Below are 27,675 nucleotides of genomic sequence, written 5' to 3'. Positions count from 1 at the left end.
CTCATAAAGATGCAATTAAATTGTTTAAATGCATCTAGGCTAAATTAAATGGTAATTAATAAATAAAAGTGAAGATATGAGATATCTTAGTGTTTTATTTATTAATAGAGCTAGTCTCAATTTAATCTTCATTTAATTCGTTCGACCCTGAGGCTACTTGTTAAATGCGAGATTAAATTTCCTCGGAAGTTTTGAAATAAATATATTGTATCGTACATCATATTTATTATTCCTAAATTTATTTATCTATGAAATTTTTCAATTGATTAAATGTCACTTTTATATTTCAGCAATCATGACTTCCGGTCCCGTTCTTGCTTAACTTAATGAAAAGTTGACTGGCGAAATTTTTTTAAAATGGAAGAGTAACATTAACATTGCCCTCGTCTGTGAGAACCTCAAGTTTGTCTTAACGGAGGAATGTTCTCCTGAGCCCTCTTTGAATGCTTCTCGTAGTGTACGAGAAATTTATGATCGATGGATTGCGGCAAACAACAAAGCAAAAGACTACATGTTAGCTAGAATGAATGACGTGCTTAGGTTAAAGCACGAGCATGTAGAGAATGCTTATCAGATAATGGATTTTCTACAAGCAATGTTTGGCCAGCGATCTAGTCAATCTAAGCATGAGGCCATTAAGAATGCTATGAATGCTAAAATGAAAAAAGGGCAATCAGTTGGTGCGCATGTTTTGAACATGGTTAATTACTTCACTGAAGCTGAACTCATGGTGCGACCATAGATGATGGTACACAAGTGAGTATGATTTTAGAATCATTGCCTCCTACTTTCTTGCAATTCAAGAGCAACTATGTCATGAACAAGCTTAATTATAACATGACACAATTGCTCAACGAGTTGCAAACTTTTGAGGCTATTTCCATTGGAAAAGTTCAAGAAGGTGGGACAAATGTTATCGAGAATAAGCCATATTCCTCCAAATCTAGTTTGAAAAGGAAGAATAAATGGAAAGGAAAGGGAATTAGAAAAAGCAAAAGAATTGGAAGAGTTCCAATGACATAAAGAAAGGCAACACTACAAAGCCCAAAGGAAAATATTTTCACTGTGAGATTGATGGTCACTGGAAGAGAAACTGTCCCAAGTATCTCGCTGACCTAAAAGAGAAGAAGAAAGGTAAATATGATTTACTTGTTCTAGTATCTTGTTTAATGACCATTGATTCTTCTATATGGATAGTTGATTCGGGTGCTACTAATCACGTTTGTTCTTCTTTGCAGATACATAGTTCTTATGAAGAGCTTGTCGATGGGTCATTCACGATGAGAGTAGGCAATGGTGCAGTGGTTTCGGAAAGAGCAGTGGGAGTTGTTAAACTCAGATTTAATAATAAATATTTGGTTTTGAACAATGTTTATTTTATACCTAGTTTTCGGAGAAATTTGATTTCTGTATCAAAATTGCATGAACAATTTTATTCGCTTTCTTTTAATAATAATGAGATTGTTATTTTAAGAAATGGACGTATGATTTGTACTGCATTAATGGAAAATGGGTTATATATTCTAAGACCAAATGAACAACCATTGCTTAATGACGAAATATTTAAAGTAGAACATCCTAAAACTAAAAAGCAAAAGGTTTCTCATTAAGATAAAACATATTTATGGCACCTAAGGTTAGGGCATATTTCCTTAGAAAAATTAAACACCTTTAAGAGAGTTAAATGTTGACATTCTTCATGTTTGTGAATCTTGTCTAGAAAAAAAAATGACTAAGATACCTTTCTCTGCAAAGGGCGTGATGTATGTGGTCCTATGACTACACAAGCTAGAGGTGGTTATGAGTACTTTGTCATTTTTATAGATGATTACTCAAGGTATGGATATATTTATCCCATTCATAGAAAATCTGAGACTTTTGGAAAGTTCAAATAATTTCACGTGGAAGCCGAAAGGCAACTAGGAAAATCTTTGAAATGTCTTTGATCCGATCAAGGCGGAGAGTATCTTGATACTGAGTTCAAAGATTATTTGCTAGGGCATGGTATTTTATACCAACTCACAGCACCTGGTACCCCTCAGCAAAATGGTGTTGCTGAAAGGAGAAATCGCACTTTTCTTGATATGGTGAGATCTATGATGAGCTACTCTTCACTGCCAATCTCGTTTTGGGGTTATGCAATAGAGACGGCCACTTACATTTTGAATGCAGTGCCATCTAAGTCAATTCATAAGACACCTCTAGAGTTGTGGAATGGGAGAAAACCTAGTTTATCTCATTTTCGCATATGGGGTGGCCCAGCATATGTGCTGGAAGGAAAGACTGGGAAATTGCATCCACGTTCAAAAGTGTGTTTGTTCATGGGATACGCCAAGGGAACGAGAGGAGGTTGGTTTTATGATCCTCAAGAAAAGAAGGTAATTGTATCGACAAATGCCATTTTTCTTGAAAATGATTATATGAACGATTTCAAACCTTGAAGTAAGATTGTACTCGAGGAGTTACTAAATGATGAGATCATTCCACATACAACAAATGTTGTTAAGGAAACCACTAATGATACCACTAAACCAAGTCAAAATATAATCTCACCTCGACGCAGTGGGAGAGTAGTGAGACTACCCCTTCGCTATCGTCAAGACGAAGAGGCAAATGTTGCAGTCACTGATGGGGTGGAAGATGATCCATTGTCATTTCAACATGCAATGGAAGATCCTGACAAAGAAAAGTGGCTTGAAGCTATGAACCAAGAAATGGAGTCGATGTACTCTAATTCCGTCTGGGTTCTTGTAGATACACCTGAAGAGGTTAGACCTATTGGGTGTAAATGGATCTATAAGAGAGAGAGAGTTGCATATGGTAAATTAGAGACTTTTAAAGCAAGATTGATTGAAAAGGGTTATACCCAAAGAGAGGGAGTCGATTATGAAGAGACTTTCTCTCCTGTAGCCATGCTTAAATCTATCCGCATCTTCATTTCAATTGCTGCTCATTTTGATTATGAGATATGGCAGATGGATGTCAAGACGGCCTTTTTGAATGGTCATCTAGATGAGGAAATCTACATGAGGCAACCAGAAGGTTTTATTGCACAAGGTCAAGAGCAAAAAGTTTGCAAATTACTTATATCCATTTATGGACTAAAGCAAGCCTCAAGATCTTGGAACCATAGATTTGATGCAACAATTAAATCTTATGGCTTTGATCAAAATGCTGATGAGCCTTGTGTATACAGGCACATCAAATATGGAAATGTGGTTTTCATAGTGCTTTACGTAGATGATATTCTACTCATTGAGAATGATGTAGAAATATTGTCTATAGTAAAGGATTGGCTAGCCAAGCTATTCCAAATGAAAGATTTGGGAGAAGCAAATTATGTTCTTGGAATTCGAATTGTTCGAGATCGTAAGAACAAATTGTTGGCATTGTCTCAAGCTTCTTATATTGATAAGATGTTATTGCGCTATATAATGCAAGATTCCAAAAAAGGTTATCTACGAACCCGACGTGGAATCATCCTCTCCAAGGAGCAGTATCCTAAGACACCGCAAGAAGTTGAGGACATGAGACGCATTCCCTATGCCTCTGGTGTAGGCAGCATTATGTACGCAATGATGTGCACTAGGCCAGACATATGTTATGATGTGGGGATAGTCAGCCGTTTTCAGTCAAATCCTGGTATGGATCATTGGATAGCGGTAAAGAACATTCTCAAGTATCTTCGGAGAACGAGAAATTATATGCTTGTCTATTTGGGTAGAGACCTTAAAATAGACGATTACACTGATTCAGATTTTCAATCAGACAGAAATTCTCGAAAGTCGATATCTGGATCAGTGTTTACTCTTGGTGACAACGCCATAATCTGGAGAAGCATAAAACAATCCAGCACAGCCGACTCGACCATGGAAACCGAATACATAGCTGCTTCTGAAGCTGCTAAAGAGGTTGTATGGCTTAAGAAGTTCCTATATGATTTGGAAGTTGTTCCAAATATGGATAACCCACTCACTTTGTGGTGTGATAACAGTGGTGCGGTGGCTAATTCAAAAGAACCTCGCAGTCACAAGAGATCGAAGCATATAGAAAGAAAGTATCATTTGACCTGAGAGATAGTACAAAGAGGTGACGTTTCCATTCTCAAGATTGCGTCTGGTGACAACCTCGCCGATCCATTCACTAAGACACTGCCTGCAAAAGTGTTTGAGAGGCTTATGATGAATATGGGACTTAAAGACATGTCTCATACGCTTTAGGGCAAGTGGGAGATTGTTGGGAATAGTGCCCTAAAAGTATTGTAATTAGACTGTGTTTTTATATTATTAATAAAAGTGACATTTATTATTGAACATATTTACATGAAATTTATTGTCTTAAATATCATAGAAAAATACCTAGTTTATTGGATTTAACCATGATTTTAGTACATATAAAAGTTATATATACAATAAGATTAAAATTATGGATAATAAACTTAAATTAAGTCCGTGATGAAATTAATTAAATTATGAGATCTTTAATTAAAGCATCACCAATGCGGCCCATGAACATTAAGAATGTGACCGTCTTATCCGGACTGTCGATGTAGAGACATCTAGATGGGGGCATTTATATATAATGAAATTATGTAGGACTTGGACCGATTTAATTAGACATTTCATAATAAATTTGGTTGTTACTATGAAATTTAAATTAAATCATAAAGATGATCATATATGAATAAATCTGAATCCTGATGAGATTATAGACTCATGTTCATTTCAATGTGATTCTTGATTTGCTTGTTTAAAGTATGCAATTATGCATTCTCAATACTTGCATTTTAGATTTACGTTTGAAATTAATGGCTGGGAATATGTCACAGACATGAAATTCATTCCTTCTTGCGAGAAACAGAAAGATAATTTTCTTATTAGTTAATTCTAGAACTGAGTGTGGGCCCAATTAATTTATAATTGAATTATAAATTGAACCACTCACTAGTGAATTAATGGTAAATGAGGATAAGAAGTAATTGAAGAGGTAAACGAAAAATTCCTAGCTTCAATTATGAATTGTCTATGGAGGACTAATTCATATGTAATGATTATATCAATGGACCACTCGTTTGTGTAAATATTTCATAATGAAGAAGAGTGCAATTTCATATTTTTAATGGAGTAATTATGGAATTAATAAGTTGGGTAAAATATTTAAAGAGTTTAATTATTTATCTAATTTATTGGAGCTTCTAATTATAAGTCCATGGTCCCCGGTATGCTTTTCAAATTAATGACGGATAATAAATGCAATTTAGAAATCACATGAGATAATGGAAATTTGTTTCCATATCATCAAAGGCTTATATATAAATATAATTAAATATGAGTTATTAATTATATTTAAATTATAATTATGAGATAATTATAAATTTAGTTATCATGATAATATCATAAATGGATATACACGTTTTTCAAATACGAGAGGCAATTGATTTTTAATTAAAAAAAAGTAGTCAAAATTGATCAACTTGTATATTATTATTATTTTTAAAAAATTTAATTAAACTTGGGAAAATTGTTTTCATCGTTTTAAAAATCAAGGCAATCAATTGGTCTTATAAATGAATGAAACTTACGTAGAAAAACGGTTTTCTATAACAAACAATTTGCTACTGTTGAATCTCAATTATTTATATAGAATGATACATGCAATTCAAGGGAGAAGAAAAATTAAAGAAAAACCATATTGAGATTTCGAGCATAACATATTCTCTAAGAGAATAAAAAAATTTGATTTCTATGTTTGTATATTTCTGAGTGCCGACACACTATCGTATCGATAGAAAGGATTGTACTGGAAGGCTGTTGTAATGCCCGAGATTGTAGGTTGGTTAAATGAAATTATGAAGTGTTGCATAGAAGGGAGACCGCACCCGCGGTGTAGTGGCAGTAAGTTAGATTCCGAAATGCAAGAGCCACCGCACCCGCAATGCAATCTGTACCGCACCTGCGGTGGTTGGGCAGTAGGGTCATTGATGATACAGTAGGTCCAGCGCACCCGCGGTCGCTTATTATGGAAAATTGGATGGGATGCCGTGGAGCTTAGCGCACCCGCGGTGAAAAACCAGCGCACCTGCAATGCGACGTGCAGAATGAGAATTAAGCCACATGTCTTCCTCATGCATATAACATGTATTCTCCTTCATTCTTCATTGTTTCAACACCAGACCACCGAGAAAAATTTCAGAAAGTCTTCAAGTTCTTCATAGCTTTGAATTGGGATTACTCAAGATTTAGACACTAGATTTTCATTCCGATTTCGGGTTTATGCTCCTTTCATCGAGGGCTACGAAAGGGTGTAAGTTTCAGTACTTTCTTTCATGTTTTGAAGTTGAGAGATTGGAGAAATTTTGATATGATTGAGATTATATGTTCTTATGAGTATTGTGAACATATATTTGAAACCGGATCGAAGAAATGATATCGTATGCGAATACTACGATTTTGCAGCATATGTGTGTGTGAAATTATACAGATTTTGAGTCTTGTGGATTGATGTTGATGAGAATTATGAGTATTGATATTTGAGTCTATTGGTATCGAGAAACTATACCGTTATGCCGTCAAAATATATCGAGATTGAATATTGATACGTACATGTATTGAATTGAGTTGAAGATTGATAGAATGCATCTCAACATTGTCATTTCAGATAAGTCTTGACAAGCTTCAACATAGAGACTACGACTACAACAAAGACTGTACGACGAAAGGTATAATTCATGTTGATTCGGGAAGATACAACTCGAATTAGATTTGATTTGAGTTTTCCAAAATCACATACTAGATTGTTTATATTTTGATATGTTTGTGCTTTGTTTATAGATTTATATTCAAGCATTTAATATAGGAGAGTCATTGGCAGAATTGCCAAATTTCTAGATGTTCGGTGGTATCGACGCATAGGAGCAGATGTACTCCGATTGTAGACATACGATACAGACAGGACCGAAGTCTAGGAATAAGACGTACCGTCACCGCGATTGGGAGGGTAGGTGGCAGACTGTGACGTCTTATTCACACCGGAATCCCTAGAGTTAGATACGAGTCGAGTCCAAGGTATGAATTGATTTAAGTTACTTGTCTTATAATGTTTAGGTTTCATAGACTATGGAACATGTGGTTATTGATTTTATTCATGATAGTATGCTTCATGATTTATATTGTGTATATGCATGTATACATGTTTTATACTGGGATTTGTTCTCACCGGAGTTTCCGGCTGTTGTTGTGTCTGTATGTGTGCATAACAACAGGGGGGACAGGATCAGGGTCCATAAGAACTTGACGAGATGAGAGATCGAGATAGCGTGGTGATTTCGGGCGTAGAAGATTACTAGTGATTTTACATATGATCTGTAGTTTGTATTGAACACTAGTTGTATGAATGTACTGAAACAAGACAAGTATTTATGTTTATTGAAATAAAATAGAGAAAGATCTTGTGCTTGATTTATATACACTTGATTTAATATTAAAAGCAAAATTTTGACCCACATTTTCTAGCAAAGATCCAATTAATCCCAAAGAAAAATTGAGTTAGAGTCCGGGTCCCCACAGCTGTGGTTTCTACAGATCTTGGATTCACAAAAAGAAAGAAAACTACAAGAGGTTAGTTTTTCTAGAAAATAATTTTATTTAAATTCATCATTAATTTATATTCATATGTTCGATTATAATTTATGAAATTATGTAATCGTTTCCGCTATGTTTCGATTTGATTAAAAAATAATTTTTTTAGCTCGAATCGTTCCGAAGACTCTATAAATTTCCAACAAGAACATATGGGCATGATGAATATAATATTAAGATGAAAAACAAACAGATTAATTCGAACAAAAAATTGAAATTGTACATGTAGAAACGGCCTGAAACGTATGCTTGCGTAAGCATGGAAAAATTTATGTTTATCTGCATTCAATCAAATATATATAAAAGAAAAGCACCAAAGACGCAAAGAAATCAAATTTAAAATATAATGCAATGCAGAAGATTCAAGGCGAAGGAGCTTACAATCAGACAAGAACAAGAAAAACAGAGACACGTGATGATAGGCAATGAGAAAATAAGGAAATTAACTTGCAAAGAATCAAAGCTTTATAAATGAAAAAGAACAAAATCAACTTCAAAGCAACATACATAGAATGAAACGAATCAAAGCTTATGGCATATCGATTATGTAGAACCATGACCGGAGCATTGATGGTCTTGCCGGAACAAGGCATATCGCACAAAAATGTAGGGCTCGAAATGAGGTGGAACACCATTTGTTGAGCTAGTGGTTTAGAAATTATCACTAGGTGACAGCTGCTCTAACCACAAATACTTGGTCTAAATTACAAGAGTCGACTGAAAACAAGAACACGCGTATTCATAGCTCTTAAAGGTTAATCATGTAGCGAGTGATCATAATTACAACTCTAAATTGGTGTAACTAACAAATTGTTCCTCTGTCTATAGCACAAACTCATGGCAATACCCCCTTCTTCTGTAGTGGTGGTTCCCCAGTTCCAGTAGGAGTAAAATAATCCAACACGGGAAGGGTGAGAGAGGGACCTCACCTTCGCATATAGATTGATTTCGACTGTATCGTCTCGGGTAGGCTCACCCCAATAACGTTGACAGGGAAAAAGGCTGTCCCTCAAAGCCCCTTAAATTTGTGAAAAGAATAGATTTTGTTTAATGGAGATATACTAAATGGAGCCAAATGAAAAAGAAAAATCAATTTTGTAATCAGGAACCAAATGAGTCTGTTTTGGACAACAACAAAAGGATCGATCATCGAGACTGAAAAATGAACCCAAAAGGTCAGGGGTTCGGACGAAGAAGTAGAACACCATGCGCAGATTGCAAACTCACAAGAAGATTCACCCACTAGCAGCTGCTGCTCTGTCAAGCCAGCTTAAACTCGATGTGTGTGTCCTCGCCAGAAGAGGAGGGGCCCTGGCCAGAACACACACATCTCTTACAATAGTGGGGTGCCTCCACCTACACTCGGCCGGCAAACTTCAGGGCACCTGCCGGCCGATAAACATTTCGCTGCCGAGATCCATCGCATGGACGCTCAAGAGGATGATGAACCTGGATGTGAGCAAGCACTCCTCATCGGCACATGAGATTCCCTCTCCACCTTCCTCTGCCTTAATGCCCCTGCCAAGGTTACAGGCCCTCGCAACTGAGCCCGGCGACAAAGAGACTGAGAATATCAGCTTATAAAAAACAAAAATTTGTTACAACATTGCGATGTGGGAACGCTGAATATAGGCCTAAATGTAGAGTGACGGGCTTTTTTTGTAACATTTATTGGAATTTAACCCACATTATTATTGTAAAATAGGGTGGGCATGAACCCCGCCCATATTTATATTTTTTATTAGTATTATTGAACAATAATAAGAATTATAATTAAATATTATAATAATAATGATGTTTCCATAAGGAGTGTTAATTTTTTTTATCTTTAGCTTTTTCCACTGTTTGCACTTTTCCAATCAGAATTAGATAAAATAAATAATTAATAACTTATCCAATATATATATATATATGTATATATAAGAGGACATTATGGTCAATTGACCTCACTTTGTGTGTTGGTTTTAAAAATAGCTTCTCATGTCTAAGATGATTTCAGTATATAGGAAATGACTATTTAACTTCTATTTGCTTTATTTGCGGTTTGAGGGGGAATTTGAATTTTTAGGTCTCTAATGATACGATCTCATATATTTATTTTCATAATATGAGTAAATTTGATTCATAATTAATGTGAGAAGTAATACTTTTAGCTTAAAAAATTTTTTTTTAATGAATTGGGTCGGGTTGGAGATCTATTTCACAAAATTAACATGTAAGACAGTCTAACAATATATTGTATTTTATGTATTGTCGTAGTTTCATACACCCTCCGAATTAATGAACATCGATTAGCAGATATTGATAGACATAGTTAAAACATCCCTTAATTTAGGGAAGCTTTCCTTTACTTGCATGAAATGGGTTTTAAATTTATTACGACATACATAAAAATTAGTTTTATGATGGAAATAAGAAGTCAAATGCTTGTCATGTGATAAGTAATGGATAATAGTTCAGGAATTTTAATAATAATGAAGGCTATTATGGTAACTTTAGCCATGTTAGGGATTTTTTTTTAAAAAAATAAGCTATATAATTAATTTTATTGATCGAAATTAGACGTAATTATAGTAGAAACAAAAGAAAGTGAATGAGCGTTCGAGCTTACATGAACCAAAAATAGAAACAAATCTCATAGCTAATGCATGGAATTGTCCAATTCGCTTATATTTTCACAAAAATGAAAACGCAAGATTGTAAGTGTGTGTATATATATATTTTTGATAATATTAATAAGTTTGAGATATGTAAAATAATTAATTTTGATTTTTTTTATAAAACAATAGCCTCCTAAAATTATAAATGCACTTTATTTTTTATTTAATAAAAATATTATAAAAAATTGCTTTAATAAATGTATATATTCGTTTATCAATATCATATTTATTTTTCGAATTTTTAAACTTGCTAAAATATATATTTTAATTATTCGAATTTTTTGAGTTTTTAATTGATTATATCATTCTTGATATAAAAAATTATTTAAAAAAATATTAAATTAAAAATAACAAAATAAAAAAAAAAATGCGACATAAACGCTAAAAGTCGCCGATATTTAAAAAAACATCAATTTGGAATTTGGATATTCAAAAGACCAAGTTTGAAATAAAAATTATTGGAAAAAATACTCGAAATTTCAATCCAAGTCATTAACAAACACCCTCAAAACCAAATTCCACGCGCCAATCAACGATAAACAATTTAATTCAATAAACTATATAGGTTTGTGTTCTAAAAAATTAAGGTGGTCTGGGTTAGACGCCGTTTCCGGTTGGAATGGTTCTATTTGCAACATTAGGCCATTTTTTGCCAGGAACTTCACATATTTAAATTATCTTACAAGTAATTTGATTTAAGTCATAAGTTAATTCAATTTACATAAATAAATATCGATGGTATTCGATAAATTTTGTACATAGTTATCACTTACAATATTTATAAACAATCAAATCTATTTGTAAATATAACAAGTTAAAAGTAAAATTTTATATCAACATTAGACTGGTTACCTTGTTCAAATTTTTTAAATAAGTTCATAATGCATAATTTAACTCAAATCTTTTAGTCTTTTATATTATTTATTATGTAACACACGACTGAGCAATAAAATAAGCCTCTACGTTACAATTTCATTTCAAGAATCAACAGACAGTATATCACATACTCAAAACTCCACAGCTCGGCTGAATATTTCACCACTGCACTTCTTCGAATGGATCCTACAAAAAAAACACACACACCCAACACCATCCAAAACCCTCACAGGTTAAAGCGTTAAACATAGATTAGTCGCGTTTTTAGCTAACCATATTGTCCTAGGTAGAGGTGTGATGGTCCCTTGCCCCTTTAAGATGACAATTGTAACTGAATCAAGGAACTAAATCTTAAGAAACGGACCAGCTACATTATCTATGCTTCCTAAGAATGGGCGAAATCCTCGAAAAATGTACTCCCAAGTTATAATATATCAATGCATCTCATGAAACTATACAAAAAGTCCGGATGATGGCGAATCTGTGGTATATCCTAATCATAGATATACATACTACGTCTGGATAGTAGCACAAACCCGTTATTCAAACATAATCAGTCTGCTGGTTTTATCCCTTTAAAATACATCAGGTCAAACGTATCGAGATTTCTAACTATACCCTTCATAAGTAGGGTAAGAGCTCTTTATCTGAAAGGGGTGGAAGCACGTTATCACCCCTAGTAAACAATGCGGTTAAAATTTAATTTTGTAAAATAGGATAGATGGGAAGCAAGGCTGGTATAGTAGCCAAGTGGTTATGATGATCAGACACATAAAAAGGTTTGATAATTGACTACATCGACATAAACAAACAAATGAATATTCATTTGATTAGAACTAGGAAACAAAATACACTAACAAAATTATATTTTATGCATGATTTAGTAGCAGCAGGACAAGCAAAAGAAGATTGAAAGACATCCAAACTAACTGGATTGGGCAAGAGCACGGGTTTACTGGAAAAGTATGGTTTCATTTTCAGACATGATATCTATTGATGTGTGTTCTCTAAAATCGTCCACGACAAAGCGTTTAAAGTTATCCTATGTTCAAAAGAAAAAAAAAGTTATCCTCTAGCATACAAAAAATCTCAGGGGACACGACAATGCGTTTAAAGTTATCCTATGTTCAAAAGGAAAAAAAAGTTATCTTCTAGCATACAAAAAATCTCAGGGGGCGTGAGAAAACAAAAATAATTTAATATTATTTAAGTTCCTGCATCGTTATTTTAATTCTTATAATCGTAGAGTTAAGGATCCTCATATCCGCACGAAGTTCCAACAATCGAAAATGAAGCCTTCTCTTGTAAATGACTCTCGTCAGAAATAAACAGGGACCAAAATCACCGCATCCCCTAAAAATTGATTCTTCTCATTGTTCTTTAAACCCTTTATTCTTCCTAGCTTATGATGACAAAAGAATAAAGTGCGAGACTAAAACCTAACAATGAGCATCTACAGCCCGATTATTATTAATTATTAATTATTAACTACTAAATATGTGAACGATAGGTTTCCAAGTCATATTAGGAAATTAAATCGAAAAGGTTACATACCGGTAAAATCACAAAAGTTAAAAGACATAATTGAGTAACACAAATTAAGATTAGCTTGATCCCAAAAAAAAATTTAAGATGTGGGCAAAACTCTGAACACCAACCATATCCTTACCCACAAAAGAATTGAGCAACCATTCTGCTTAACTCTCAGTCCTTTTTTTCTCTTCTGCTTCCCGAAGAAAAACAGGTCGAACGAAAATGATCTATGATACAAAAAATTTCAACTAAAAAACAATTAAACTTCAAAAGTTTCAAAAACTGCAACTTTATCATCAGTGTTAGGAATTAGGTCTCAATTGACAGGGCAAATGTTAAAATATGAAATGAAAGACATCCTTCCAGTATATAAACAACTAGAAAGCTCTTCATTAACAATATCCGAGAAGAATAAAAATGACTTTCCTAGGTCCATCCAACCAGAACCCTTGACGACCTTGTCAAGACTAAAAGATTTAACCTAATTTAGGCTCTCCTTTACACTGTTCAGTAGTGGTGAGTAGTATAATACCAAGAAATACCATCATATTCATCTCGAGTTATCTCATCACCGTTTCAATTTAGAGCAGGTCCAATCAGTTCGCAGCCAAAATATATTACTAGCACATCCAAGATACCCATTGCCCGACGAATCCAAATGGTACGACTCATTTGAACCATAATAAACAAAACTTATTTTTGGTTCAAACAACTTCAATAAGAGCATCTAAGGAGCCTTGTCCAAGTAACACTTAAAATCCACAATATTTGAAACTTCAATTTACTCCAATGATTTATTATCATGGACCAATGCATCTGGCTTTAAAATTGAGATAATGAAATGTTACTTCTTCTAAAAGTTCTCAATTTTTAAAGGTACAATGCCCCTCGGCCGGAGTCAAATAAAGCCATATGTTCTTTAATTTGCAAAATCAAAGTCAAAACTTACAATCCAGTTTAACAAGTATTCACTTTTGTGGTTAGCTTCTAGTCATTGGAAAGCAAACAAAATTGGTGCGTACTTTGGACTGCTAAACTCAATATAAGTATCATCTTTGTGAAATATTAAATCAGACTCTACTATCAAGTAAGATTAACCCGAGAGTCCAAAATTGAATCTTATTGCACCTTCAAATAAAAACTATGCTTGTTCATTTTCTCAATTAACAAATCTGAGATGTCAGAAAAGTCTAGGTATTCTCACAACCCTCCATGCGGAAAACTCAAAGAATAAAAAACAAAGTTTCAACATCTCAGGTATTTTTTCCAATCATATGGGCACAACTAAGATCCCTCAACAATTTAATTAAAGTTATTCTGCAATGATTTGTGCATATTTAACACTTGGCCTATCAAATAACATTCATATAAAGACGTTCAGAATGCAAATGTCAATATTGATGCTTGAAACTAATAGTAATTGGAATAGAAAAACATAAAATATTAAAAAAATCAGAAAAAAAATCCTTGTCTTCGAAGTTTGTCTGGACCTTCATACTAAAAAGGCAAAGACCGTCTACATCAGCCTATGTATTTGATTTTATTTATGATAAAAGACAATAAATATACCAGAAGTGCGCATATTAATGACAAGACAACCAGTGACACTTTTCATGTTGCTATGCACATCATTTTATTTTTACGTCACATCTAAATTTGTGTTGGCTTCTTCGTGCCCGACTAATTATTTATAAATAATACAACTTGCAGGGGGGAAAATTAAAAAAAGTTCATGAAATATTGAACTATGGCGCAAAAATATATGTGATCATAATATTCAATTTCCTTGAAAACGGACAACCAACCAACCAATGAAATGGAATCAACTTCCTCTAAGCTTCATCAACTTAGACTACCCATGTAAATTCTCATTGAATACTCCGTAAGTTTTTAGCAGGAATTTTACAAGCCCGATAAGAGTTTGTGTGATGATCAGGGCATTTTACATCTATATAATGAATCACCCGAAAATTGAGTAAAGGAACCCCGTTGGGAGATAAATTAGGAGTTACCAACAATAACAACAGCTCCAACCAAGATTTATACACTCAACAAAATCATCATCCTCGAGAAGGTAAATGGCCAACGCAGCATCATGAAATGGAGATAATATATGGTGCACGCATTCAAAGTCAAGTGCACGGTTTACTGAGACTTTAGTGGTAAGCATACAACATTGGATAATTTCAACGTGTTTACTGACAAAGAAGACTGAACTAGGTTATTACAGTTTGTCCACAAATGTTAATACCTGGCATGCTAAACAAAAACTGCAAGGTTCTCTAATACCACTATGTTTAAGTAGAAAGGTTAGAAGGCTTTCTTCTTCAATGGCTCGCGATAAACATGGTTTTTTATTTCTCAATATTTTATCCTATATAGTTATTCATACACACCAGAAGGCAGAAGGTAAGCCCTTGACACCCACAAGTATAGCAGTCGTCCTTAGAAAACCCCCCCAAACTTACTATTTGATACAGGTGTACCGATTTAGAACAGGGATGTTTTACTTGAACTGATGAATGATGAAAAAGATGGTGTATCTGACACAATACTAGTTTATTGCAACTGTAGGCATTTTTGTCATATTCTGCTATTTTCCATTAGAAGTCGATGGGAGCTTGATTTTTTGACAGATGATATTAGAATGTGCTCGAGATGCTATATCATGAAAGAGCAAAAATAATATTAAAATGGCTAGCTGAGATCATTGCATGATCCGATGTTGGCACTTAAACTGCCATTACTAACTGTATGTTCCGTAAAATTTATTTTCTCATCTCTATATGTTTTGATGGTACAAGGAAACAAAATGCACACTATATGCCAAGCATATAAGTGTCATTACCCTCTACTAAAATCCACAACATCAAACTAGAAATTACTCTACAGTGATGATGGTTTTACTGTTCGGTGCAGCAATTGCATCAAATAAACATTTTTCCTGCAAACCTAAAGTGAATTTGCGTGCATGCCCATAATAGCGGAATGCAAAGACAACCACTCAAAAATCCAATTATCAGAGCATCTAAATATTAGTAGACCGCACAGAGATACATCTTTATCTTGTCTGTTCTCTACAGTTGTGTGCTTTGATTTGTAGTTAGATTATTTTTTCAGTACAAGAGTGCATAACAGTACATATATATATTTCATAAATAGACGGGTCACGCTTTTCAAAATGTAGGAGTTCAACAAGCATATGAGGGAGCGACATGCAGCTTAGTTCACTGACATATGGGCATTGGCCTTCTCTATGGTATTCTTAAAATTTACATCTCTTTTTACTTTAAGTCGTCAAAAAGATGAAGATAAAACGACTCTTTTAGTCCATTAGAGTAGTGCCAGAAGATCTGACAGTAAATTTTCAACTTGGTAGGCAAAGTTTGATTGGTCCCCATCATTCATTCAATGCTAAAATTTAAAAGGAATCTGAGCATGAGAAATAAAGCTAAAGCCTAATCAAAGTGAGATGTTATAAGCAAAGACAAAATATCCCATAACACGAACATAAAGGAAACCAAGTTCAACACAGCTTGTTTGACATGATAATCCATCACCAAACTATCCCAAAAGCAAAATCAGATGTCAAGCCCATAAAAAACAACTTAACTGCAACAAAAACTTCATCCCAGTGGCACCAATTCCCAAGACAGTGTAGCAACCTGAGATAACAACCCATGAAAAGACAAATTATCAAATTTGAAGCAAAATTTCATAATTTGATAGGATAACCAGAACGGGTGCTAAAAAGAAGCTTATACCCTACCAGCAACAAAACCCGGTACCAGGGGTCAAGGTTTGTTCCCACGGCCATTAGCACCCACTTTTTTACTCCTGTTTCCTCCATCATAACCCATATGCCCAGCGAAAGATCTGCAGTAATAACAAATAAAATAATAACAATAATCCAGCAGAACATAAACAGTGTACTTTCTTACCTCTGCTTCTTTTTATTTCTTTGCTTGATGGTTTTTACCATATCCATAGCCATCTTCTGGTGTTCTCTAGTTTGAGAATGCATTTCTAGCCCCTCCACAGTCTGGCAATCAAACACACAAATCCTACACCAACCCATGCTGATAGGCCTCCTCTTCCTTGATTGGTCAAAAGAATCCACCTCACCCTGTAAAATTTCAATTAGAAACATTGATTCCTGAATGGTTATAATGAATATTAGCAGAAAATAAACTTATACACAGGGCATAATAGATCAATAAGGTCAAAAAATAAGATACACTTGAACACAATAAAAAATCCTCAGTCGATACTTACTGCAAAGCCTCCAGGATTAGGAAATCCTTGAAGTGGATAGTTGCCCCTTATACCAGGCTCCCCAAAAGGTGGAATACTTGGTCTGTCACCTCTAATAGATCCACCAAATGGTATTCGATTGTTAAAATTTCCTGGTCCACCCAATTCTCCTGTATGGGAGTTACCAGAAAAGATACCAGGTCCAGCAGCCTCGGACAAAAAATTACCAGGCAAATATCCAGGGCCCGTGAAGTCCACCCTCCCTAAGGGGACTGGCCCATCTTTTCCAAAAGCATCGTCACTCTTGATATGGTTGTGGAGTGGACGATTCATATGCTCTCCAAATCTCAAATTGTGTTGACCGTCAGTGTCACCTCTCCCCGGTTGACCACCAGGCATAGAGTGAAACCTGCTATCATGAAAAGGATTTCCAACAGGGTCTGAAGGTAGATTGAAAGATCTGGAACCTTCAACAAACCTATGTGCTTCCCTGGCATTAACATCATCAAAAGCAGCGGTGCCTCGAGGAAATCTGGAAGGCCCAACAAATTCATGAGGAGATATGCCAAGATACTCCCCATCTGGACTGCGGGAAGGGAAATGTTTTGCATGATGTTGTCCAGATCCAGGTCCAAAGACATCAGCATGACCCTGTCCAACCGAAGCACGATATGGAGGCAAGAGTCTCGAATTTGGATTTAATCCTGAATTTAATCTCACTCCAGTGCCATAAGATGACTCAGGTCGTGATTTATCAACCGTAATTGAACCTGTATATGAAAAAGAAACCACTGTGGAGGAAAAATCCACCATGGAAACATAACAAATTTTTATTATTAAACAATAAAAGTACCTTGTTCAAGAGGCCGAAATGGCTCCATCGGAAATGGATTCAAATTCTCCCGTAAGCCAAAGTTTGAGTCAGTTTCCCCATTAGCCCTCCAAATACTTGGCTCATGCCCATGAGTCTGCCTATGAGGAGCACTCTCAACAGACCCAGACAGGTGAGAGGAGCTTTGATGTTTCGACATGACACCTTCATTAGGTCCAACATGGTTCCCACGTGGATAAGCCTCAAAACTTCCAGGTGGAGGCCCAAAATAACCAGGAGCCTTCCCAGTATGGGATGTCGGGATAGGGAGGGGAAGAGATTGCCCGGGTTGCTGCAAAATTCCCAATCCTTGGGGCGACCTTAGTGTCAATAGAGGTTGCTCTTTGACTTGTGCTTCAGGCTTGGAGAGAGGGTACTTGGAAACTTTCTCAATATCAGTAGACAGACCCACAACTACAGCCTCCTTCCGACTTTCAAGTCCCTCCTCTACCTTCTGGGGCAAATTTGAGTCTGCCATAAAATGGCTCTCTTCTTTAGAGGCATTACCTTCTGTAGTGTTTGCCTCGATGGATATGGCACCAGATAATTTATCTGTCGCGATCTCACTAACCTCCTCCTTCACCCTAATAGCAAACATTTCATGTGGTCCCAATTTGTTATTCATAACGGCTTCTTCTTTCAAGGGCCTAACATCAGTTCCAAGGCCTTCCTTTTCAGCAAGCCCCTGACCTGGTACCCTAACATCTGGATTTGCATGCTTACCTGAAAAAGAATCCTCCTTCTCAAGTACTGCAGATTCAACAGAATTCATATTGGCAGGTGGCTGAGTTGAACCAAGTTGTGCAGGTACAGTGTGAACCACAGCTCCAAAGCCACTCGATGGTTGTGGATAGTTTTGTGGATGCAAGCCCTCATTTGACATCATAAGTTTAACATCATGATTTTGAGACTGCTGGGGAGGACCATAGGGGCGTGGCTGAGGTTGAAGAGGCTGTTGTTGAATACGACTTTGCTGCTGAAATTGAGCCTTAACAGGAGTAACGAAAGGCTGCTGTTGTGCGATTTGCTGGGGTACAGCTTGTTGAACTGGCTGAAAAACTGTACCATGCTGAAGAAGATGGTTTGAAGGTTGTGAGTGCGCAGAAATTTGCTGGTGTGCTGGGGGGGCACCAGAAATCTGACTTTGTGGCAGCAAAAATGCAGAAGGCGGTTGCGGGGGAAAAGAATCATGAGAAGGGGGTGGCCGCATCACAGCAGGTTGATGGGGAACTTGACCGTGCAATTTAACTGGATGCAACGACCCACTTGTGGGACGTAGATTTATCGGAGTTTGATCAAAAACACCTGAATGCATTTGATGGGCCGTCTGAGGTTGTTGATATGGATGATGTCCTATAACACTAGAAGCTGGAGGATGTGGCAGCTGTGGTTGAGCAGCAGAAACAGTTGGCTGGTTAAGTGGAGGAGGGCGTAGTTGAGGGTACTGATTCTGATACTGTGAAGCTGGCTGAATCTGCAAATGAGACTGGTTTGAAGTTTGATTTTGGAATTGAGGTTGACTGTGATTTTGGGAAGCATGAGAGTGATGAGTCTGCAAAGGAGGTTGAAAATAAGAAAGCGACTGAGGATGTTGGACAGCAGGTTGCATGCTCACCGCTTGGACACCGAGTGGAAGCTGGTTAGGCTGACTGTGAGGTGGCAGGGGAGGAATTTGGGGGGGAATTTGAGCCTGGGGATACATCAGATATGGAGGTTGTTGTTGAGGGTTGACGTGATAATTAGGAGGAAAGGTTTGGTTCGGTGCGCGCAACTGGGGTTGCACCTGAGAAGGAACTTGTACCTGCATCGGAATTTGAGATAGCACAGGTGGCTGAGATTGTGCTTGGCCTTGGCCTGGTGGTTGAAACTGGGGCTGCTGCTGTGTTTGAGGGACAGGATAAGGCTGCAGCTGAGGCTGATGGTGGCTGTGAGAGAGGGGCAGGGGCTGAGCATGCAGCTGGGGCTGGGCATGCGGCTGGGGCTGGGTAGGCGGCTGGGGCTGGGCGGGGGCTGGGGGCTGGGTGTATGCATGAGACTGGGGCTGTACATGTGCATGCAGTGGATTGTGCTGGTATTGCTGATGAGGCTGTTGGTAAGGATCATATCCAGCATATTGCTGATAGTATTGCTGGTATTGTTGCTGATAAGAATGCTCTGTAGTTAGCACAGAAACAGCCTGAAGGTTAGCAATAGGTTGTTGATTGGGATTTTGTCCAGGCTGCAGATTAACAGCAACGTTCTGACTATTATGGGGCTGAGAATGTGGTTGGCCAGATTGAGTTGTAGTGATGTTTACAGTTGCAGTGGTTGTGGACAAAGCTGTGCCAGAGCTAGTTACACCTGGAACGCCTTCTGTAGCCTGTTTTGCTTCATACACTCCCTGCAATTAAAGCTCAAGGTAAGAGTTCATTATATCCTAGACTCCTAGTTCATATGAATACAAAGAATAAATGTTCGACAAACTCACCGTGCAACACTGTGCGTGATCGTGTACTTGGCGATGAACAATTTGGATGCCACATCTGTTACATATAACAGCCGAATTTCCAAAGGAACACTCAGAACAATGAGAAATACAATCTGATAGAGTACCCTCCCATGTGCAACCACTTCTGAAGAATAGACAGTGCACCTTAACATTTCCAATCTTTTCCGCCAGTGTTCTGTCAGAATCTATTAGCGGCTGCCAAAAATTTTACAGCTTCAGAAATTATGCAAGAAACTGTGAGTGTCATTCAAACGTATAGGCAGGAGAGACAACCTTAGAATCCGTCTCGGTCACCAAGTATCCATCATAAGGGCATGCCTTGCTACCATTTGCAATGTGTGACAAGCAAGGTTTGCAGTATAGGTGACTGCACTGTGACTGAAACGCTTCATTTGGATAAATAAGTGTACGACAAACAGGACAAAAATACTCCCCTGGATAGGTTTGGATGTTTATTATGCACTCTATATCGAAACCCATGGATTCTCAGCTAAAACCTCTGGACGAAAACAAACTTCAACGCCTGGACAAAGAAATACAAGATTAATATATGCATAAAAAAATATACTTTTAACATATAACGAACCTGAAATAACTTCATCTGAAAAATGTACCCAAAAAAAATTTATTCTAAAAGACAAGTAGAATTATTCCTCAAAACATATCTATATACATCGGATTTCTCGAGAATGACGAAAAATCACGCCGAAACATATAAATTTAGGGGGGGGGGGGGGGGGGGGGGGACTGTGACGCACCTCTTTCAAAACCCTAATCGAAATCTTCTATCATCGAATGAAACCCTGGATGCGCAATACGGGAACTGAGCTGGAGAATTTTTCGACTTTCTTAATGGGATTGTTGTCTGTGACTGGAGAAATGAATTGTGCCAAGCTCAGGGGCGATCAGCGGTGCATTTTATATGCGGAGAGATAGGGTTTACAGTACGATTTAAACAAAATACATATAAATATTTTATATATATATATATATAACCATCATCTCCAAAGATGAGATCTTTTAACATAAACAGCTCAATCCGTGAAATTGGATAAAATGGAAATGTGGTGTAAAGAAATGGAAAAATTGGCATTCGACATTGAACATTTTGTTAAAAAAATATCTATGAAACCAGGATTACGAAATCATTAATTGTTTTTAAATTTTATATATATATCGAAAATTTATCAGAAGTCTGCAAAACAACACCTAGAAACAATAGGAGTTTAACAAAGATAACAGAGCTCTGCGGAGAGTCATCGGATCTCTGACAACGGTGACCAGCGTCGAATCGAGATTTGAATAAATACTAATGAGAATTTCAATATTCTAACTCGTAAAGAAATGGGAAAATAAGCTCACATTTATGAACATTATCGTATGATATCAAATATTTGGTAAAAAAAATCTACGAAAGGACTATTATAGAATTATATTCGATTTTAAAACACATGCTGTATCAAAAAATCACTGAAATCCTGTAAAACTACTCCACATCTAGTCTAGGTCACCAAATCTCACAATGCTCGTCGGAGGGTTATCGAATCTCTGACGAAGGTGGCCATCGAACAGGTTTAAACAAATATTAATGATAATTTCAATATTCTAACTCATCCAATATTGAATTTTTAAAAATAGTAATATTTTTAAAAATTGGTTTGCATAATTTCAAAAATCCTAAAATACCTTAATTTCACCATTTCTCTATCTTAATTTATTAATACTGTAAATAAAATAACTTCATCTTTTTAAAATACACAAATAGATTATTATATATTGTATCTTAGAACTATAATGTTTTATTCATTATTTATAATTAATAAATAATAAGGAATAATGAATGTTTGGTAAATGATGATATTGAAGGGATAAAAAAAAACCCTGAAAATGCAAAACAAATTTTTTTTACGGAAAAAATGATTTTCTTCATAAATAAATAAAAAATTTGACAGCTGCGTTATCTATGTTTTTCTATATCAATTATATTTTATTTTTATTTCATATCAGGTCTTCAATAAATTTAATATATTCATGAAATTTGCAAGCGTGCCAAATTAATTATTGTATCCCCTTATTTTAAAATTTTAAACTCGTTTATTTATCAAATAATTTTTTATTTAAAAATATGATTTAATTAAATTTCGATGATTTTAATATCTATACATTAACATTTTAATGTTTATTTCAATTAAATGTAATGATCCGGGTAATCATTCAAAAATCTCGACTATTATTAATTAAGAATTAGTTTTTTTAAAAAAAATTTATCCATATTAAATATCATTTTTAAAAGTTCATACACACAATTTAATAATTCAATATTTTTACTATTAGTTTTTGTTTTCGACATTAGGCTTTTTTTTTAAAAAAATAAGGTGATTGGATGTTCGGAATTAAAAGTAGATAAATCATCAAATGCACTTGGAAATGTGTATACCAACAAAGAAATTGCACTAAAGATAATGAGAGGTCTTCCCAAGGAATGGGATGTCAAGACCATGTCAATGAGGGAGTCCAAAGATCTGAACTAGATTGAACTTCATGATTTGTTTGCTGATTTAAAGGCTTATGAGTTCGAGCTGCAGACCAGAGAAGGAGAACCATCTACCCCTGCAGACACAACTGCTCTAGCTGCTGTCAGAACAGAACCAATCAGTTCAGTCGAAAAATCTGCTGTTCAATTGAGCAGTGATGCTATGTCACTGTTCATCAAAAAATTTGGAAGGTTCATGAGAAAGAACCAAGGAAACTTCCAGAAGCCATACCAAAGGAACAGCTCCAAGGATGAATCAAATGACTGCTACAACTGTGGCAAATCAGGCCACTTTATTGCTGATTGTCCTAAACCGAAGACGGATAGTCAAGGCTCAACTGATAGAAGAAAGAAATCATATGAGCACAAAAGAAGACCCAAAGAAGATAAGAAGTCCTTCAGGAAGAAACATGATGTACTCTTAGCTGAAGAGAACAAATCTAAATGGGCAGAAACTGACAGTGAGGAGTCAGAACCAGAAAGCTCATGCAGCTCCAGTGATGATGAGGAAGTCAAGTGCTTAATGGCTAATGATGCAGAAGAAGAATCATCTAGTCAACAGGTATTTGATTTCAGCTCAACTGATTTCACACGAGAAGAACTCATTCTAACACTACATGACATGGTAAATGAGTACCAAAAGCTTGCATCATCATTTGAAAAAATCAAAGCAAAGCAAACTGATCCCACAGACAATAAAACCAAAACTGATGAATCAGTTGATGGGTTGAGTCTAAAAAGGGAAATTGCTGAGCTAAAAGCAGAAAGAGACAAAAATCAGTCATTAATCCAGAAGTTGACTCTTGAAAACTCAAAACAGGCTGAGCTCATTCAGTCTTGGAACAAGTCATCTACTGCACTGAATGAGATGCAGAATTCACAAAAATCAGTTTCTAATAAAACTGGTTTAGGGTTCAACACTCAAGAAGAAATGAATCCAAATGATACTCAACCAAAGCTAAAAATAGACAAAGGGAAATACATGCACTTTGTCAAATCAGCAGTGATACAAGAACAAATTGAGCCCAGTAAACTGATTGAGCAACCTACTGAGATTATGAACAAGGCTAGAAGATATGGGGTTGGTTACAGTGAAAAATTCTCAACTGATTTACAAAGTCAGTCATCAAAAAGATTTCACAAGAACTATTCGAATATTTTTATTTCAATTACAATAACTGCAAGCCAGTTCAGAAAAGATATAGACTGAACAATCAGTTGAATAAAGCTAAAACACATATTGTATCATCTGTACACTACACATCAAGCACACAAAAGTCGAGAAAAACCATTTGGAATACAGCTACTGGAAAGTCTGTTAGACTAATCCAAGTATGGGTTCCTAAAGGACTAATCAGTTCAGGACCCAAATAGATATGGGTACCAAGTTATATTATGTGTGTGATTGCAGGTAACAGGTACAAACAAGAACTCAATATGGTATTTGGACAATGGATGTTCGCGACATATGACAGGAGATGCAAGTGTGCTATCTCAACTGATCAAATACAGTGGTCCAAATATCAGTTTCGGGGACAATTCCAAAGGTAGAACTGTGGGTAAGGGTAAGCTTATCCATGGTAACTTTACTTTTAAAGATGTTCTATTAGTAGAAAACCTGAAGTATAACTTGATTAGCATCAGTCAGTTATGCGACAGTGGATTCTCAGTACAATTTGACAAAAATTCATGTTCAGTCAAAACTTCAACTGATAAAATCATACTAACTGGCAAACGTTGTGGAAACACATATAAAGTCAGTTGGAATGATCAAACTTATGCACCAGTTTGTTTTATTGCTTCCAAATCATCTAAAAACTGGTTGTGGCACAAGAGACTAAGTCATTTAAACTTTAAATCCATTGCCTATCTGAGTAAACATGAACTTGTAACTGGTTTGCCCAAAATAGACTTTTCAAAAGAAAAACTTTGCTCAGCATGTCAGTATGGTAAACAAGTACGATCTTCTTTTAAAAACAAGGGCTGTAAATCTTCATCCCGATGCTTAGAACTATTGCACATGGATCTATTTGGTCCTATACCAGTCATGAGCTTAGGGGGAATGAAATACACCTTGGTAGCCGTAGATGATTTTCCAAGATTTACTTGGGTTATTTTTCTCAAATCTAAAGACCATACTACTTCGCATCTAATAAAGCTCTTCAAAAGACTTTTAAATGAAAAATCAGTTGGAATTGATCGAATCAGATCTGATCGAGGAACTGAATTCATCAATCAAACTCTTTCAAATTTCCTAGAAAATGCTGGAATCAAGCATGATCTCTCAGCAGCCAGAACTCCTCAGCAAAATGGTGTAGCTGAGAGAAGAAATCGGACCCCTAAAGAAGCTGCTAGAACGATGCTTGCTGATTCTGGTATTTCTCAAAGATTTTGGGCAGAGGCAATAAACACTGCGTGTTACACTCAGAACAGATCTATGATTAATAAGAATCATATGAAAACACCATATGAGATATGGCATGGAAGAAAAAGTATAATTACTTATTTCAAAATATTCGGCTTGCCGATGTTTTATTCTTGATAATGGTAAAAATTATTTAAAAGCGTTTGATGCTAAATCTGCAGAAGGAATATTTCTTGGATATTCATCAGTTAGTATAGCTTATAGAGTTTTCAACAAGAAAACCCTAAATGTTGAAGAATCTGCTCATGTTGATTTCGATGAAACTGAAATAACTGATAAGCCAACTGATCAAGTTGAGCTAGCTGATCGATTTACAGATATCAGTTTGGAAGATGATGACAAAAATGAAAGTCATGGCAATCAAAACATACTTCAAACACCTGAACCAGAAGTACTGGACCAATCAGATGTGCAGGAAGTCGTTGCTAATGATCAGTTGATATAGCATAATGATAACATTCAAATACCAGTTGACGAAGCACCAACTGAGACTGAAAACTGTGTTCAGTTACCAACTGAAGAAATTGCTGATACAACAAATACTGAGTATAGATGGAGAAAATCACATCCACCTGAGCTGGTAATAGGAAATCCATCTGATCCAGTAAGAACTCGCAATCAAATGCTAAATTTATTTATCTATTCAGGTTTTGTCTCACAACTAGAACCAAAGAAAACTGATGAAACTCTTGCTGATCCTAACTGGGTAAATAGAATGCAAGAAGAGCTAAATCAGTTCACTTATAACAATGTCTGGAACTTAGTTCCAAGACCAATTTCAAAAACTATTATAGGGACAAAATGGGTATACAGAAATAAACTGAACGAGGATGGTTCAGTTGTGCGCAATAAAGCGAGACTGGTAGCACAAGGATATAGGCAAGAGGAAGGAATTGATTACGATGAAACATATGCACCAGTTGCAGGACTGGAGGCAATCAGAATATTCCTTGCCTATGCTTCATTCAAGAACTTCAAAGTCTATCAAATGGATGTAAAAAGTGCATTCTCTATCAAATGGATGTAAAAAGTGCATTCCTAAATGGCCAGTTGCAAGAGGAAGTATATGTTGAACAACCCCCAGGTTTTGTAAATCACAACTTTCCTGATCATGTATATCATTTGAACAAAGCCTTATATGGTCTTAAACAAGCTCCCAGAGCTTGGTACGAAACTCTTTCAAAATTCCTAACTGATCATGATTTTTCTGTTGGATCAGTTGATAAGACCTTGTTCAAATTTACTAAGAATGATCATATTTGCTAAGCTAATGCAGGATAAGTTTGAAATGAGCATGATGGGTGAACTGACATTCTTTCTTGGACTACAAGTGAAGCAACTGGAAACTGGTATATTCATCAGTCAGACTAAATATACAAAGGAGCTGCTGAAGAAATTTGGCATGGAATCATGTTCAGCTGCAAATACTCCGATGAGCTCATCAGTAAAATTGGACACTGATCAAGGGGGAATATCAGTTGAGGTGACATTATATCGAGGATTAATAGGTTCATTGTTGTACCTAACTGCCAGTCGTCCTGATATTATATTTGTTGTCTGTATGTGTGCTAGATTTCAAGCAAATCCTAAGCAATCACATTTCTCAGCTGCTAAAAGAATTTTGAGATATCTTAAGGGTACACAAAATGTTGGGTTATGGTATTCTAAAGACTCTACTTTCAATTTAGTTGGATATTCAGATGCAGATTATGCAGGATGTGAGCTTGATCGTAAAAGTACAAGTGGATTTTGTCAGTTTCTAGGAGACAGACTGATCTCTTGGTTCAGCAAAAAGCAGACACCCATAGCTACCTCAACAACTGAAGCAGAATACCTTGCTGCTGGTAGTTGCTGTGCACAACTGATCTGGATTCAGCAACAACTGAGAGATTATGGAGTAATTACAAATAATTCGCCCATATTTTGTGACAATACGAGTACAATTGCCATCACCTATAATCCAGTTCTTCACTCAAGGACAAAGCATATAGATGTCAGACACCACTTCATTAGAGATCATGCTTTGAAGAAGGACATTAAACTGGAGTATATATCAACTGAGCAACAAGCAGCTGACATCTTCACCAAACCATTACCCGAGACTAAGTTTTCTTATTTTCGCAATATTCTTGATTTAATTGATCTGTCTTAAAATTATTACTAATGTTGCTTTACTAATAGAAATATCTGCAGAAAATAAGAACACAACAAATTAAAAATAATGCTTTATTAAGAATACCATCGATCCCAATTTACAGAAGATATCATAGAACCAACTGAATCCTGCCATTCTCTAATCCAATCATTCAACTCATAAATTTGGATTCTAGAAAATGACCTATTTGTAGAAATCTTCTCAACCACATGCCATTCCTTCCATAACATTGCTTCTAACAGA

At 35.9% G+C, this 27,675-nt stretch overlaps 1 protein-coding gene and 1 long non-coding RNA gene across 5 annotated transcripts; both read right to left on the bottom strand.

The window, feature by feature from the left end:
- Positions 1–8,808: 8,808 nt before the first annotated feature.
- On the bottom strand, positions 8,809–9,282 carry LOC142552527 (uncharacterized). The gene is made up of 2 exons (XR_012821828.1): positions 8,960–9,282; positions 8,809–8,927 (listed from the first exon to the last, which is right to left on the bottom strand). It is a non-coding gene; the product is annotated as an uncharacterized LOC142552527 (long non-coding RNA).
- A 1,894-nt stretch (positions 9,283–11,176) lies between these two features.
- Positions 11,177–21,270, bottom strand: LOC142554069 (uncharacterized). Of its 4 annotated transcripts, none has more exons than XR_012822084.1 (9): positions 21,078–21,270; positions 20,593–20,842; positions 20,299–20,514; positions 17,814–20,211; positions 16,982–17,730; positions 16,648–16,832; positions 16,471–16,582; positions 16,320–16,371; positions 11,177–12,933 (listed from the first exon to the last, which is right to left on the bottom strand). XR_012822084.1 is itself a non-coding variant. In XM_075664686.1 (8 exons), exons 2-7 carry the CDS (start codon positions 20,797–20,799, stop codon positions 16,501–16,503), a joined length of 3,837 nt encoding a protein of 1,278 aa, XP_075520801.1. In that variant the 5' UTR covers positions 20,800–20,842; positions 21,078–21,270; the 3' UTR covers positions 16,159–16,371; positions 16,471–16,500. The 4 variants fall into 4 exon arrangements, 2 of the variants coding, with proteins under 2 accessions (XP_075520801.1, XP_075520800.1); XR_012822083.1 differs by having other exon boundaries at positions 16,476–16,582; XM_075664686.1 differs by lacking the exon at positions 11,177–12,933 and having other exon boundaries at positions 16,159–16,371.
- Positions 21,271–27,675: the final 6,405 nt, after the last annotated feature.

Source organism: Primulina tabacum, chromosome 8, assembly GCF_025594145.1.
Source record: "Primulina tabacum isolate GXHZ01 chromosome 8, ASM2559414v2, whole genome shotgun sequence".
NCBI classification, from domain to species: Eukaryota; Viridiplantae; Streptophyta; class Magnoliopsida; order Lamiales; family Gesneriaceae; genus Primulina; species Primulina tabacum.
Note: the sequence above shows the minus strand (reverse complement) of the source record. Positions and strands in the feature narration are given on the sequence as shown.